The sequence below is a fragment of the Carassius auratus genome, unplaced genomic scaffold (assembly GCF_003368295.1).
Source record: "Carassius auratus strain Wakin unplaced genomic scaffold, ASM336829v1 scaf_tig00214205, whole genome shotgun sequence".
Lineage (NCBI taxonomy): Eukaryota > Metazoa > Chordata > Actinopteri > Cypriniformes > Cyprinidae > Carassius > Carassius auratus.
In genome coordinates this window covers 511,399-528,178 of record NW_020527558.1, presented here as the reverse complement: position 1 = coordinate 528,178, position 16,780 = coordinate 511,399, and the positions used below count along the sequence as shown (strand labels likewise).

The 16,780-nt window shown below is 38.5% G+C and overlaps 1 protein-coding gene across 1 annotated transcript; it reads right to left on the bottom strand.

The window, feature by feature from the left end:
- Nucleotides 1-12,623: 12,623 nt before the first annotated feature.
- On the bottom strand, nt 12,624-16,494 carry LOC113091523 (uncharacterized). The gene is made up of 7 exons (XM_026257105.1): nt 15,883-16,494; nt 14,121-14,354; nt 13,941-14,032; nt 13,693-13,797; nt 13,396-13,589; nt 13,131-13,295; nt 12,624-12,985 (listed from the first exon to the last, which is right to left on the bottom strand). Exons 1-7 carry the CDS (start codon nt 15,986-15,988, stop codon nt 12,835-12,837), a joined length of 1,047 nt encoding a protein of 348 aa, XP_026112890.1. The 5' UTR covers nt 15,989-16,494; the 3' UTR covers nt 12,624-12,834.
- Between the last annotated feature and the right edge of the window lie 286 nt (nt 16,495-16,780).

Here is a 16,780-nt window from a genome sequence, read left to right as displayed (position 1 = left end):
TTTTGTTTCGTGAGACTGTCTTGTGTTGTGACGTGAGTCATGAGTGACAATGACATATGAGCGCCGTGCCGTCAGTCAGTGTAGTGTTTAACAAGAAGAGACAACATGGAGCACGGAAGAGAGCAAGATTACTTTGAGTTTAATTCTGTTAAAGGTTACAAAAACAACAGCGTCCCGCTGTACACTCGGCCTTGGAAGAAAACTTTTATCTACAGTGAGAAATGCACTCTGAGATGTAGACTTTGTTTCAACCACTACTGACATCTGGACGGTGAATAACAAAAGTTTTATGGGTGTAACAGTTGGATTTATTCCACTTTACAGTGCTACAAGGATGCCCAAGCATGTAAGATAATTAAAGGCAGGCACACCTATGATGTAATTGGAGCAGAGATTGAAGAAATCCATTCATCATATGGACTGCATGGCAAAGTTGTTGCCACTATAACTGATAATTTTGCCAAAGCATTCAGTGTCAGCCCTGTAATTTGGAGTCTGAATCTGAAAATGAAGAAGAAGGTGATGATGTGGAACCGACTTTCACAGATGTCATAGAAGCTTTTTCTACCGCATCTGATGATAGACAGTTTAGCCTAGAGCTAAAGATCTTTGCCCGAACCCGACGGGCTTAATTTATATAATCTTACACGGGCTCGGGCTTGTGTTCCGGTTTGCGAGGTAAACGAGTGTTCATGTGATGTGTTGCGATTAGAGCGAAAAAGATGCGAAAATGGATGCTGAGTAGGTGTAACGGAGGCTTGCCTCTGGAGATTACGTTTTGGTTGCACCAGCAACTAAAGCAAACTCTGAGGTGTGGAAAAGTTTTGACCTGTTTATAATAAGAATAATGACGCACCATCAGTGAGCGCAGGAACACGCTGAAGACATCTACAGTGGATTCAACTATTTTCCTCCACAAAAACATGTAGGCTTCTACAAACATTTTCTGTGAGTTAAGGTTTTTCAAATGACAACTAAATATTCATCGAGTCTTAAATGCATAATGTGGACAGAGTATTTACGCTAATGTTGCCATTATTCTTTTTATTAAATATCATCTGCTAGTGGTGAAGCAAATACGGCGGAGCCTTTATCTTAATTTCTTTATTGCCAAATAAACATCTTAATTGAAAATTTATCTTAATTCTATTTGCTAAAAAAGACTCGTTTTTATTGGTGCGTTGATCTATTTATAGGCTAAATGAGCCTATGCCTATTTAGAATGCTGAGATGTTACGATGTGACACAGGACTTATTTTATTTCTTTATTCCAACTTCCAAGTGGTCTAGTGTAAGTTAGTTATGAATAAATTGTTAAACCATGTATAAATGACTCATTCTTGACAAAAGGCAAAAGACCTGTGTGCGTGCAGACATTTGAATAATATCGTGCTGTAAACTGGTTCGGGCTTTTAAAAAGCTGTCAAACAAAATGTTCCTGTCGGGCCTAATTTTTATGGCCCGATTACAGCTCTAGTTTAGCCTCCCTCCACACTACAGATGTGCATCACACACAATTAACTTAATTTCAACAAGCAATGTTGAGAAACATCTAAATTCCTGTGCAGACACCAAGGCTGTATATAGGAGTAGTATTGCAAAATGCTCTGCTCTTTGGACTAAAGCAAGTCGATCAACATCAGCCTCTGTAACAGGTGGAGGAAGTCAGCCTCAGGAAACTAATGGTACCCACATCCACAAGGTGGAATTCCCTGTATGAGGCCATTTCCAGAATCATCACAATTCCGATGAATGCGCTGAATACCTTGTGTGTAAAATTGGGAATCAAGTGCCTTAATGAAAGGGAGAACCTATTCTTACAAGAGTACTGCACCGTGATGAAGCCCCTGACCGTAGCACTAGAGATCTTACTGGGGATGAGTGCACCAATAGGTATTTACTACCAACACTTACAAGCCTGATGTCAAAAACACTTGACCTGAAAGATAACCTCTCTAGAATGACAGCCAGCCTTCCAGATGTTATTGTAAAGGTAAGAATATTATTTGATGATTGATTTGGGTGGATTTGTTGAATTTTATACAATTCATGCTGGGCAGATCTTATACTTTGTTTGTTTTAAAGGGGGGGTGAAATGCTATTTCATGCATACTGAGTTTTTTACACTGTTAAAGAGTTGGATTGGCTGAGCACAGACAATCACTGTTTAGAGGCAGAGCGAGAGCGTAGCGAAATGTCACAAAAGGAGTGTGTTTTTGGTTGCCAGGGCAAGACAACCCTGCACAGATTACCAAAAAAAAAAAAACATTAAGGGACCAGTGGATGGAGTTTATTTTTACAGAGCATCAACGGAGTTGTGCAAGTGTTTGTTCCCTGCATTTCGAAGATGCTTGTTTTACAAACAAGGCCCAGTTTGACGACGGATTTGCGTATCGTTTATTTCTTAAGGATGATGCAATCCCAACGAAAAAGGGTCATGATTGTGTGTTGGAACCACATGCGGTGAGTAAAACTGCTTCAAATATCTCTGCCTCCTTGTTAGTATGTCCGCCTCCCATCGGAGACCCGGGTTCGAGCCCCGCTCGGAGCGAGTCGTTGCTGCTGCTGCTCTCGTTCAGTTTCAGCCTCTGGATCTGATTCTGGATCATAAATAAACGGCTGAATCTGACTGTTAGCCATGGTTTGTTTTGGATGATGGTTTTTTCCTCAACGTAATGTCAGCTTCCAAACGCTCTCAACGATTCTTTAGCTCCGCCCACACGTCACGCCTCCAGTCTGTCGAAAGATAGTCGGATCGAAAGATACAGACTATCTTTCTCTTACGAATATAATAAAACTAAAGACTTTTTGGAGTTATGAAGGATGCAGTACTACTCTATAGGTACTCAAGATTAACAGGAGATTGAGTGAAAACGAGCATTTCAGCCCCCCTTTAAGCAGTACAATTATTAAAATGACAGAATATAATACAATATCAATTATTCATCCCCTGTTCAATATCATGAATATTTATCATAATTAATCATGAATATTAATCTTAACATCAATTGAAGAATGAAATAAAGAGGTCAAAACAGCCTCAACCAAAATAAAGCTCATACAGTATTGATAGCACATGAGATGGTTTAGGTCAGTAGAGCCCACAAAACAGTTAAAATAGCCAATTTATATAGTAAAATAAATATTCTTTTTTTATCATATTGTATTTTACAGGTGATCAAGATTAGTTTTGATGCTGTACTGGATAGTTAATAAGGACTTCTTGCAACAGCCACTTGTCCCAAGTTCAAACTTCGATGGCTGAAAGATGAGCTTAGGAGAGAGCATTTGAAGGTGCTTCTGACAACAGAGTGTCGTAAAACTAAGACTATTTAAGGTCATGGTATGAGCTTGAAATTCTGAATCAGTTCCCAAACCTCAAAAAGATGTACATGAAATACAACGTTCCAACTCCATCCTGTGCACCAGTGGAATGGCTGTTCAGTTTAGGTGAATTGGTGCTTTCCTCGAAAAGACTATGTGATAGGAGGTTTGAGAAGCTTCTGCTGATGCGATATCAGCACTGTTTCACTCCGAAAGAAAATAAAGAAACATAGGGCCTTATCAATGTAGCCATAAAATGAGACCGGACTAACAGCCTAAATGTGGCACGCAACAACATTATCTGTTTTGGTAAACTCATTTTTACTCCTCTCTGCACTTTACAATTAAAAGACGTAAATGTTAATAATTTGGAATACAGTCAGGAAAAACTTTCATTTTAAAACAAAGCGACTTACAGTGCATTCAGGTTATCCATTTTTACCTGTCATTTGTGGCTGGGGAATCGAACCCACAATGCTTGTTAGCTCAATGCTCTACCACTTGAGATACAGGAACATTTTAATTATTTTATTGCTGTATTTTATTTACATCTATTCAAATGATGGATTTTACAAAAATATTTTTACTTTATATGCTGGAATATGCAGAAATATAAGTTAACAGAAGAAGGACTTTTCATTAAAATATGGTGGAATGTGCAGAAAATAGGTTTAAATGTTCAACAACTTTCTTCAAGTCTGAGACTGTTGCATTGAATTAAAAAATTTTTTAAGTTTTAAAAAAGAGAATGTTTTATTTGATTCAATTTTAGATTATGGAATATGCAGAAAGAATTGTAACATGACATAAACAGGAATGACGTGACCCCACTTTTTGACTTCTTTCTCAGTTTAGCCCCTTGTCAGGCAGGCAGATGTAAATGAACTCTTCTATTCAAGATATATGTCTGATATCCCCCCTGACAATGTAAAGCGCTTTGAGTGCCTAGAAAAGTGCTATATATCTGTAAGTTATTATTATTATCATAGTATTTCATTTATCAAGTAAGAATGAATCATGCCATTTAACATAATGAGAATCCAAATAAGAATTCAATTCAGTTCCAATTCAGATAAATACATAACATCAATTGCTCAAAGATGAATCTAAGAAGCAGAGAAACACAGCAGAATGTGAGAGGTCTAGTGCAGAGCTCCAGAGACTCACACACTTTTCTGCTTTGTCACTTCACTTATACACCCATAAGAGGGGATGTTGTAATATTGTAATTCAAAGTTTTCTTAAGTATCTTTTAGCAATTTTTTTAGTTGCTTGTGCACAGACAGGGTCTTCAGTAAGTTAAATTGGCTGTATAAAAACAATAGTAAATGGGGAAAAAACGTTAAGTTAACAAGTCACATTGTAAGAGTGGTATCCCTGGACGCCGTGGTTTTGCCAAGACATGTTCCTGGATCAACATTAATGTTCAAAAATAAAGACTTAACTAAATCCCTACCTCTAAACCTAACACCACTTATAATGTATTCCTAATATCAGTGTGAAATGATCGCTGAACAAGAACGAACAAGAGTGAAGAAGCACCTAACCCTGATCGTAAGCCTAAAACAGATATTTCTCTATTATGATTGGGTAATTGGAATGTTGTGTTGTACTTGATGAAATCACACTCACCTGGTTTCCCTACAGTGGTTCAGGCTGTAGGATTGCCGAAGGACTAAACAAACATTAGCACAATGGTATAATACTCTATAATTGGAATAGTTTAATGACAGTATTTCATTATGGTTACACTTTAATTGGTTACAAAATAGATAAAGGATGGTAAAACACAAACAGTTAAATGTACACAGTGTGTATGTAAAATGTTACCTGAGAGGAAGAGAGAGATTGAGGGAGAGAGACTAGAGCCCCAAAAAGAGAGCCCCAGCAAAGAGAGTTACAATCTTATTTTATCCCTTCCTTGACCATGTGACTAAAAAACAAATGTTAGACAGTTAAACTGACCAATCAGCAGATTACAGCTTCACGATTAGCAGACCCCCCATGTATACACATGCTGGCCTACAAGCCTTGACCACAATAGTTGTGTTTCCACTGTCAGGACAAAGCCGGTGTGCTAGTGCATGCCAGGGCCAGTCGTGTTTCCACTGTCATTTCTGGGGCTTGATCATGCCTCATCTAGGCTTCCTCGTGGCCATCGGACAGGGATTTTTGGCCCACCAAAATACCTTGGGCCAAATGGGCCACGTGGGTCTAGAGGAGTGGTCATGAACAAAGGTGTTTATCTGAGTTAGAGATGGTCAGCACCGCTGTTCATTTCCCATGTTTTCATATGAAGCTACCAGACATTTTAAAGGGGGGGTGGGTGAAATGCTCATTTTCACTCAATCTCCTGTTAATCTTGAGTACCTATAGAGTAGTACTGCATCCTTCATAACTCCAAAAAGTCTTCAGTTTTCTAACAAGGAGGCTAAATGGTTACAGCCACTAGCGTCTGTTGCTAGTGCGTCTCTTGAGATCAGGGAGGTTTACCTGCACAGCATAACTCGCTGGCCTCCGTTACACTTACCGGTTTTGGAAAATGACTAAGTTCCACTTTATGTCGTCTTTTTTTTTTCTTTAAAGGTGTACAAGGTTTACTTGATATGCTTACGCACCGATAGCTAAGTTAACAACACAGAGATATTTTAAGCAGTTTTACTCACCGCCTGCGGTTCCAACACACGATCGGGACCCTTTTGCATTGGGACTGCATTATCCTTAAGAAATAAACGATGTGCAAATCCGTCGTCAAACTGGGCCTTGTTTGTAAAACAAGCATCTTCAAAATGCAGGGAACAAACAAAAACACTTGCACAACTCCGTTGATGCTCTGTAAAAATAAACTCCATCCACTGGTCCCTTAATGCTGTTTTCTTTGGTAATCTGTGCAGGGTTGTCTTGCCCTGGCAACCAAAAACACACTTCTTTTGTGACATTTCGCTCTCGCTCTGATCAGTGAATGTCTGTGCTCCCAGCGCTCTGCTATACGGGAGCGCGCGCTCTTCCGGCAGAAGTGCCCTTAGGACCCATATAAGGAAATTCTGCTCCATCTAACGTCACAGAGAGCCATACTCAAAAAAAACTTTCCGAAACTTGTGACAAACCGAAACTTTGTTCCAAAAATACTCCTTCAAACGTACAACTTAATTTTTGAAACTTTGTCCATGTTTAGCATGGGAATCCCACTCTTTAACAGTGTAAAAAACTCAGTATGCATGAAATAGCATTTCACCCCCCCCCATTTTACCAACCTCGAAGACAACAGTTTGGAACATAATTGCTGCCAAGACCGGCAACATGTCAAAGATCAGGAAGCACTTGACCCTGCGCAGAATAAACATAAGAGTAGAAAGTTGCTCCATCTTCGACTGAAAAAAAGAGCAAGCCAAAGCAGTCATCTTCTCAGAGCCTCCTTCAACATACCCAACACATGAATCCTCTTCCAAAACTACTGATGAAGATAGCAGCGCTATGATTGGGACTGACAGGTAAGGTTAATGTTTAGCAAACAAATAAACAAAATCTGCTGACTTGTAGTGGTACATGCTTGTGTTCTATTTGAGTTAACGTGTCTTTCTGTGCGTGGTGACTACGTAACAATAGATACTTTTTGAAAGATTAACCAGTCTTTAAAGAGAAGTTGCATCTTCTCAGTAGGTAGAAATCACAATAGATCAACTTAAGAGAAAAACTCCTCTATGATTTTCAAAGGACTTTAAAAAAAAAAATTAACATAGTAAAACATCTCCACAAATGAAAATTCTCTTTGATAACCACACACACACACACACACACATCTCTTTCGCACTCTAGGGCTTCCTGGATGTGAGAACAAGGTGGAATAGCATGTTCCTCTTGGTGGAGCAGTTCCTTGCCATCCAGGCCGCCTCCATGGACCCTTGGCTTCAGAAAGCAATGGAGAAGGACAGGTAAAGAATTTTGTGATTCGCTTAAACCATTTTCAGCATTTTCAGTCTGAACCATTGTTCTTATAAAACTATAGCCCAGCTAATGAAACTGATGATATTTTTCAGACTGCAGAGAGATTCTGATGAGGACTTCAGAAAAGCAGAACAGTCTGTCAAAGTTACAAAGATACTTTATACTTAATCCATCTGCGTCTCTGCTGAAAGGAGCCCAACCTTGGGTCAGATTCTGATCTTGAATAAACTCCAGCACCACTTCACAGTTAATGATGAGGACTCCTCCTTCACAAAGACCATCAAGGACACTATCGAGAAGATACCAGTTCTGTAGACGGTCAGTGTAAACCTATTGTGTTCTCACTTGTTTTCATTAGGATTATTCAGGCACTCACACTGTTTTTGTCTTGCAGGATGAGAATATCAGGCAGTTCTTGGAGGAGCACACAGCCCTGGATCCCAGATTCAAGATCAGAAGAGGCAGATGAAATGTGGACCAGACTGGAGGTGGAGCTGATGATAAGGACCTCAGAACAAGTGTTAAATGTTATTGGGGATCTTCTACCTCTCTTGAATAGTAGATCAATATATATATGAGCCTCATACTCTATTGAATACAGACTCAGGGTGAACAGATAGAGAGCAGGTGACCATGAAGACAGCTCATCCGATGAAGACGGTCATGGCAGTAACAACACTGAAAATGAAATGGGGGAAAAAATCAGATAAATACATGTTATCAGAACCAAACATTTCTTAATCATCAGTAGAGTTCTATATTTTATACGCAACACAAGTGTACCAGTAACAAATTTATGAAAACTTGATCCCTACAGTGTAAGTTGTTCTTATCTTAATTTTAACACCTTTAGTAATATTATGAAAAAACGGGTGATCAAACAGGTAATCTTACTGTTTAAGAGGCATCTCTATCATTCCCTCCATATAGTATGTTAGTGCTGCATTGACAAGATCCGGACGTTCTTCAAGGGTTGAAACCTTGCTTTCAACATGGCTGTGTGTGCCTCCGTAATGGTTTCTGCCATTTGGATCTAAAAGATTGTGACAGAAGAGGTTTTATTAGAAGAAAACTTTTGTTGCTGGCAATGTGAACTGTTATTCTTGTGCCCAAAATAAATACATAAATGCAGATGTAGTACAATACATGACTATGATGAACATTCAAAAGTGTAAAAAATTTGGGGCATTTTTTACTTTGTTTTAGCATACCATCATGACAGCAACATCTGGTATAATATTAGTCACTGTTGACTGAAAGTACATGCTAGTGTAGTCAACCAATAATGTATTTCATTATTATTGTAGATATAAAAAAAAAAAAAATGTCCTTTAGATGTACAAATTAGAATTTTAACATGGCAGAAGATTTTAAATAAACGTTTGATATGTCCATATATACAAATCATCCATCTATATCTACTCAACAGACCAACAGCAAACCCCCCCCCCCCCCCCCAATTTAAAAATAAGAAAATAGCATACTACAAAGAGATGATTTTGCCCTATTAGGGTGTTAATTACATTACAGATTCAACTTTTTAGATCTTAAAGACCAAAAACAGTATAACTGAGAGCTGTGAATACAGCCTTTAGGTCAACACTGTCCCACCCCACCAAGAACAATGCAGACTGATATTATCGTCCTTATATGTTCCTCTGGTTAAGCCTACACAATTAGAATGAACAATATATATATATATATATTAATCTGTCTTGCAACTAGGGGGTTGTACATTTTGTGTAAACACATTATGAACACATATTGCATTTAAATTAACAATTTGATTAGTAATGATGATGATCATACCTAATGAATGACGACAGGCGCAACATGACACTGTCATTATTTTTAAGCCAGCAAGAGGGCAAATAAATTAAAAATGTAAACATAGGTGCTTGCAAAAATGACCTACATGGTTATTTTTGGGAGGACAGCCTCCAATAATCACACGAACAGGAATTTGCCAGCACAGAGTGAGTGTAAGGAGTACACTGAACATATTATAAAGACAAACGTTGCAAGTGTGGTGAATAAGCATATTTGAAAGCTGTCTGACAGCTCATGTTACAATGAGGATTGAAGTAATGTCAGTTTTAATTTCTGCAGTGCTATCAGGAATGGATTAAATGTTACAGTGCAGTATCACTTATAAAATTGTTTTCACTATATTGGTGTTTTTGCACTCTTTGTAACCTTTTTAATTTGGAACCTTTTTCTAACTACTCACCTATCATACCTTCTATCTGGATATATATGTAATTGTTTCTCTCTCTCTCAATCAGTCTTATTTGATTGCATCAAATAAGCAATCAGTTTTTTTCTTTTTTTGAATGTAAAAGAAAATAGTTATATATATATATATATATATATATATATATATATATATATATTTTATATATATATATATATATATATATATATAAATATATATATATATATATATATATATATATATAATTACACACCAAGGGAACCATGAGGTGGCGATAATGCACCTATTTGCGTTGGTGCCAGCCGCCATTAAAAACCAGGAAGAAGAAGAGGGGGAATCATTCTTTCATCAGTAGCCTGAGGAACTCCCGGGTAGGACCACCAGTATCAACAGATCCCTCCCAGTTCCACACAAAACTACAAATACGACATCAAGTTGTTTGTATGGATTGAGCTACACTGTGCGACATTGTGCTCATCAAAGCACAATGTAGCACCCTGGACCTTAAATACATTTAAACAGTTGGCAATGGGTCCTAGAAAGGTCTGACTGCAGACATGCACTCTCAGACACATGCATGCGCACTGTTTTAAATACACGCACACAGGCCAGTGAACTTGATACACAGGATTTAATGGTCGCACAGATAGGCTATTATTGTAAGTATATTTATTTAATTCGTATAATATTAAGTTTAAGTAAAAGTGTTGTTTTAGATAAATGTTTTTGAAAACTATAAAAAAAATTATCTGATGTATCCTCCACACACAGGACTTTCGACGTTATGCACATGTTTTAAAATGGAGTAACGTAACGTTAGAGGATTTAACAACTGCTTATGCCACGTTTCCACCGAAATTACCCGGAACATTTGTCCCAGGAACTTTTCCACCACGGTGTAAAGTACCAGTAAGGTTAGACAAAAAGACTGGTGACGTAGGTCTGCGCGCGTTTCTCAATACTATAGAACGCTGATTTTGAACATGCATCCTCGTTAGTTCATACTTTGCGCATTTGACTTGGGAGTGTGTAGTCCGCGACGACACAAATCCGGTAAATCTGCAAACAGCAGCGTACTTGATAAGTTCAGTCAGCTCACCTTGGCTACTGCTATTTTCCTCACTATACACTTACAATAAAACGTAATAGGATATCAAATACCACAGCTGCAGAAATGTACTTAGTTCAGGGATATGTGTATATACACAGCCATTACAATGAAACAAAATATTATATAAACATATATATATTATATAAATGTATCGTATGTTTAACCACTAAAGAGACATCAGAGCCAGCGACACACATCAGAAGGTCTAGCCGAGGTGAGGCTGCTCTCGGCGGATACATGAGGACTGATCTCCTGCTGATCGCGTGGAGCTCACCGTCTCCGAGATCGACAAAACACATTTTTAAATTGGCACTGCCTTTATAAATAAACCACAGATTTGAGTTTTAAACAACTACATCCTCGCCCGAAATACTTTTAAAATTACATTTCATGACACAATAACAGAAATATTTTGAAAATGTTGATCCAAATAAATGGTGGTTAAACTCAACCAATGCTGCGTGAACTCAACCAATCAGCATGTTTAGCAACAAAGTCTCGCCCCCGAAAGTTCAGGAACTTTGAAAAAGTACCACCTCGCCAGCAGGGACTTTCTGAGGGCCATTTTTTTTACCCAGAACTTTATTTAGTTCCTGGTTCCTGCCGTGGAAACACACAGAGTACCCATAGACAGTAAAGGAATGGACACAGCGACCCCATTGGAACTCAATTGAGACAAGTGAAGCCCATTTTTAGCGTTTTTTAGCACTTCCGTTTCCGACGCGCAGACTCAAACTAAGCTTGATGATGTCAGCAACCTGTCTGCCAGATGTAAATCTTCTAGTAGCTGTGCGTGCAAACTGCCATCGTTAATCTTGCAGAGACGGCGAGCTTGAGCGGGGAGTTCTTTGGCGTGCATGAGCAGGAGTAAGTATTCTGATTAATTATTTTGTATAGTATTGTAAAATGTAACGCCAATACGCCATATTAAGTTAATTGCCTGCGAGCTTCTCCTCCTGTCTGTACGGTAATGCGACAGAGAGTCGAGTGTTTATGACGCAATCGTTAGCCTATTGTTTACAAAAACTGTTTCTACGGGGCCATAATGTAACATAGAAGGTAATGGAGCCCTTTATACATTGTCGTGTATCTTTAGAAATAAATAATGGACAAACGGAGTCTTTAAACGCCTCAGATGTAAAGTTATCAAAATGAATGGGAGTCAATGGGATGCTAACGCAAATGAAGTTCTGCTACAAGATGGCGGCACGCGGCCGACTTCAACTTCCGGTCGACTTCCTTGCCTCCTGAGAGTACCAGGCCAAAGTCCCTAGTTCCTGGGTAAAGTTTCTGTGGTGGAAACAGGGCTTTATATCGTTACATCGGAGTTAAATTAATCATCTTCATCTTCTTAATATGGTGGTTTTCCAAACAGTTTCCACTGCAGAGACATGCCGACCGACAGGGAGCGGAAATGCTGTGGACAAGACCCTGCCCACTGTGTGAGCCTCCTTCCTCATTTTACACAATACTGCCTGGATGAGGGATATCTGCGGATACATAGGCAGTACCGGGAGGATCTAACTGCTTTTGGAAATGTAAGGGAGCCCGGTGATGACAACCGGGAATACAGACATGCAGCTTACAGACACTTTATTTTCTGGCAGCATGGCTCATTAGGACAGGGGAACAGGAGAGTCATTCCCAGCTGCTGTGTTTGCAGGATTAGGTGACAGACCCTCAGGGACAATACACCGGCTACATTCCAGGGATCTAATAACATTTTTGTAAATATTGTAAATGGTTATATCGATTTACATATATTTTGTATTCTTTGCATTTCTGTTGACCTCAAACTTTATTTTAAACAATAAAACACTTTTTAATGGGATTCTCTGTGCTGTATTTGCCCTACACTAGGGATAGAGAAAAAAACTCAAAATTATGTGCAAAGACTATTTGATACAAAAAAAGATTGAAAAGAAGTTTGTTTGAAAACACAAATATAGATTTATTTACAATGAATTTTGATTATGCATTTACAACTCAAATATCAGCAAGACAATATCTCAATCTGTCTCCAAGTTGGAAACAGCATGGAAGGCTGATCCTGTGAAAGACATGTGCAATTAGACAGGCCATTCAGTATCAGTTTGAGGCTAAGTTAATGGGCTAAAATAAGGGCAAGTAGATGTTTGACACTTACCCAGACCTCTGCTGACCTGTGTATGTACCAACTCGGATGTCGGTGGTGGCGGTATCGGTGGCACAACACCAAGCCACCTTGGGTCGTCTGCTCTTAGGGACCTCTTTCGCGGCATCCCAATTCCGCTTGTGACCCTCCCTTGCAAGATGCGTGCTTGAACTCGGTGATGTAATCATATGATTTTTGACACTTTATGGCGTAAAGGCTATATCTCCTTGCATTTTTATTGTACTTCTTCCTGTAACTAAAATTCCCAAAAGAAAATTATTACAAGTCATTTAGTCATTATGAGAAACAAACTTGTCAAACTTGTGAATACATAATTTATATTGTGAATATGCAATTATTTCAATACAACAAATTTGTAAAAATTTGAGAGTTTGACATACACTTGATGGCCCTCAGCCGTTCTGTATGTTGGCTGTTCGCGGTGAAAATTGTAGTCCAGTGCTGCGAGCACAACTCTCGTGTCATACACTCGGGGAGTGAAGGCCTGGCGCTTGCTGGCATACATCAGAATGTGATTCTGAAATGACTCCAGATGTGCTGTCGATCTGAAAAAAAAAAAAAAAAATAGACCCTAAAAACAACCACCCACACATGACTTGTGGCACTTTTGTATTTCTTTTTAAATGTCATGTCCCCACACTTTACCTGAAGCGCAGATACTTGTGGACATCCTTCTGCCAGTGCTTGTTGAGGACAATGTCCACTAGTGCTTTATGGCTCTTGGAATCTCTTTCAATCCACTCTTTATCCTGAATGTCTTCAAGGTGGTCGTGTTGGCAGCTTCCTGTTTCCCATGTGTGATTGTTGCAAACATGATGCAGAACTCCAATCCAAAGTGCCTGAGGAAAGTAAAAGAAAAAACACTAACACATTATCATATCACAAGTATTTGAATCATGGCATTATTACCATTTTTTCTTTTATAACATTGCTACTGCTTACAAGAAACTGCTGAAATGTTTCTGCTGTCTTGCAGCACCACCAGAAATGGTTTACTATATCCCTCAGCCAGTGAAGGAGAAGAGACTGTCCTTTCACCTTTCCTGCCTTATGATGATTAATAAAACACAAACAATGGAAGTTATTCCTTTTAAATATTTTGATGGAGATCTAACATAACAAAATTATTCCATCGACATGCAGGAAGGTACAATTCATTATTAATAAATTAGATTAGTGTTATAACTTACGATTGCTATTTTTTTGCACAGATTTTTGGCACCATGCCACATGTCCAGGCTGTGGTGAATTCTCAGATCCTTATATCTGCCTTTGTCTGGGTCTGTGAAGTATGTAATAATTTTAGTCCCAAGTGTCTCAATCAGCAATTCAATATTTCTATTCAAACATTTTATAATATGACCACTTACTCAAAAGGGCTCCAATCTGGACATGAGCGTCCGTGCAGAACTCAACTACCTTTATCTCTTGGGTAAGCTTGTCCACTGTCTGGATAAAACCCTCTTTCTCCATGATATTGGAGTTCCAGTTGGTCTGCCGCTTGTCTACAGTGGCCACATGGATGATTTCCTTAGAATCAAGCTCCATGGTTGTGTAGCTACAGTATTGGGCAGAATGCCCTGGTGAGTCATTTCTGCCGTCCCCTGAAGAAAAAAAAAGGTAATTTAAAAATACAACAACTGTACGATAGATGATTGCAAAATTAGTTTAATTGAATAGTACTATAACTTTTTATGTAGAAGAAGGTCAAATATAAAAATAAACACAGCTAGGAGCACAACATCTTTCCCTTTTAGTCGGCTGATGGCCTCAGACCTCTTCTCTTCCCAGAAATCTTTAATAGGGTCAACACAGTAGGTTTCCTGGATGGTGTAGTGTGTGCTAGGGTTTACCATTTGCATGTTCATGAATTTAAATAGGAGAGCAACTTTAGTGTAGTTGTTTCCAGAGAGTAAAATGTTTGTGGAAAGAAGAAAGTCCCCGGCCTGCATGTCAAACTTCAACACAGGCTGTGAGTTCCACCGCCATAGGCAGTGTCCATTGGGGCAGATCTGGTAAGATAGGGGTAGAAGTATAAATTCATAAGGCATATACAGTGCTGTCTGTTACCATACATTTTGATGTGATGTGAAAGGCTTACCCATTCAACACTCATTGCAGTGCCCCTGGTGACGATGTTTGTTGAAAAGGGGGCAACACTGTCACGCACCAAACCAGTCCTCAAGACACCAGTGCATCTTTTCACGGGCAAAGTAAAAAATGTGACAAGCTGCCTCAAGCAGTTCTCATAGAGCACTGCTGCTCTGACGCCAACAATGTCATCCTCACTGAGGACCTTCTGAGGGCCTGGCAAAATTGTCCGCTCATGACTCAAGGGCTCATCAAGAGGAACTTCAGGGGCAGGCAGATCATGCACGGTCTCATCAATCCCAATAGTTGGCAGATTATCAATTACCTGTGCTCCCTTCAGTGCACCACCCATTCTGGCAAAGCAGGAAATCAAGAATCATACACAGAAAAATTAAGTTATTTATATTATTTGTTGCCATATAACCATGATCTTATTTATCACCCGAAACATCAGTGTGAACTAAAAGAATATAAAAACATTTCAAAATAGCACTGAATCTTTTTAAAATGTAAAACTCAACACATAAACAAAGTAAAAAGTAGTAATAAATAATTCACCGCAATGAAATTGTTGGAAGGTATTCCTCATCAGAGCTGTCGTCCGGGTTACCATGAAGTGAGGGTCCCTCTACTTCCCAATCAATCCTGTAAGATAAAAAAAAGGGAATGAATAAAAACAATTCAATAAAAATCCAAAGATAGAATAGAATAGAAGCCCACTTACACACTGTTCATGGGGTCATTGAAGGCATTTTCATTCAACTCCTCTTCAACAATACTCATGTCATGCATACTAAGAGAATAAAGGATATTTTAAAACATGTATCAGATGAAAACATGCAATTGTGAAGGGACACAGACTAAAGAACTAAAAAAAAAAGATTTATGGGTCACCTCTGCTCAAGGGTTTCAATTTTCAGTGCACTCATATGTTCATCTCTAAAATAAATAATGATAACACACTATGAAGTATAGGTAGATAGAAGTTTTATATGAAACCTGAACAATTACAGAATAATTTCCATGGAATGACTTACTTACCTATCTGTTCCACTGGAAATGCTTGACAATGCTGGAGCATTTGCCACTTGAGAACGTTTTGCCTTGAGGGGGGTTGATGTGTTCCTAATCCAAAGGGTACTCTCATAACTGGACAAATCAGATGGGAAAATCAGATCAAGGTTTATTGTCCAATTAATCTTACAAAAAAAAAAAAGAAAAAAAGGAAAATTGACTCCAGCAGTTGTTGACCCTCCTCAACGTTCACAAATAACACTATACGCGTAAGATACTGAATTACGGTATGCTTCTTTATTATTCAATGCGAGGACACAGTATAGCTGATAAATAACAGAAAATGTCAGATAACATTAACTTGGTAGCCTTAGGTGTGCAAACAATGCAAGAAAAATCGTATGCTCTATTAAAATATTTCTATAGAATTTCTGGGTTACAAAAACTAAAACTTACAAATCTAGTTTTTAGCACCTTCGCTACATTAACAGTTACTCAATAGCTGCTATTCATCAAATAGCCTGTTTAACTTTTAACTATAAATGTTCGTCTATCTATATAATAACAACCAAGCAAAGAAAAAAATATTATAATATAGATTGTAACACTGACTTACCTGTCGAGAAGAAAACTGGCCACTTCAGCGTCTCTTTTGAAATCTTTATCAAGCATTAGCTCTTTCCACCTAGAAAAAGCTTCCCCGACATTAACTCTTGTTTTCTGTAATCTACGGTCACATTTCCTTTTACGTTCTAGTTTTGACTTTTTTGGCGACGATGTTTTCTTCTCCTGTGGCGCGGCATATGTATGGTCCATAATAAGCATGCAATCCAGACTTTTAACCTGTTAAATGTCACCGTCCCGTATACGGGACGCCTAAATTTACTTTAATATATTACAATTATATCCTAATCTAATCATGACA

Coding starts and splice junctions, on each gene's coding strand:
- LOC113091523 (XM_026257105.1), bottom strand. CDS start 15,988: ATGAGAGTACCCTTTGGATTAGGAACACATCAACCCCCCTCAAGGCAA. Junction 13,590..13,692: donor AAACATTTCAGCAGTTTCTT/GTAAGCAGTAGC, acceptor TACTTTCCTCAG/GCACTTTGGATTGGAGTTCT. Junction 12,986..13,130: donor ACGGCTGAGGGCCATCAAGT/GTATGTCAAACT, acceptor TGGGAATTTTAG/TTACAGGAAGAAGTACAATA.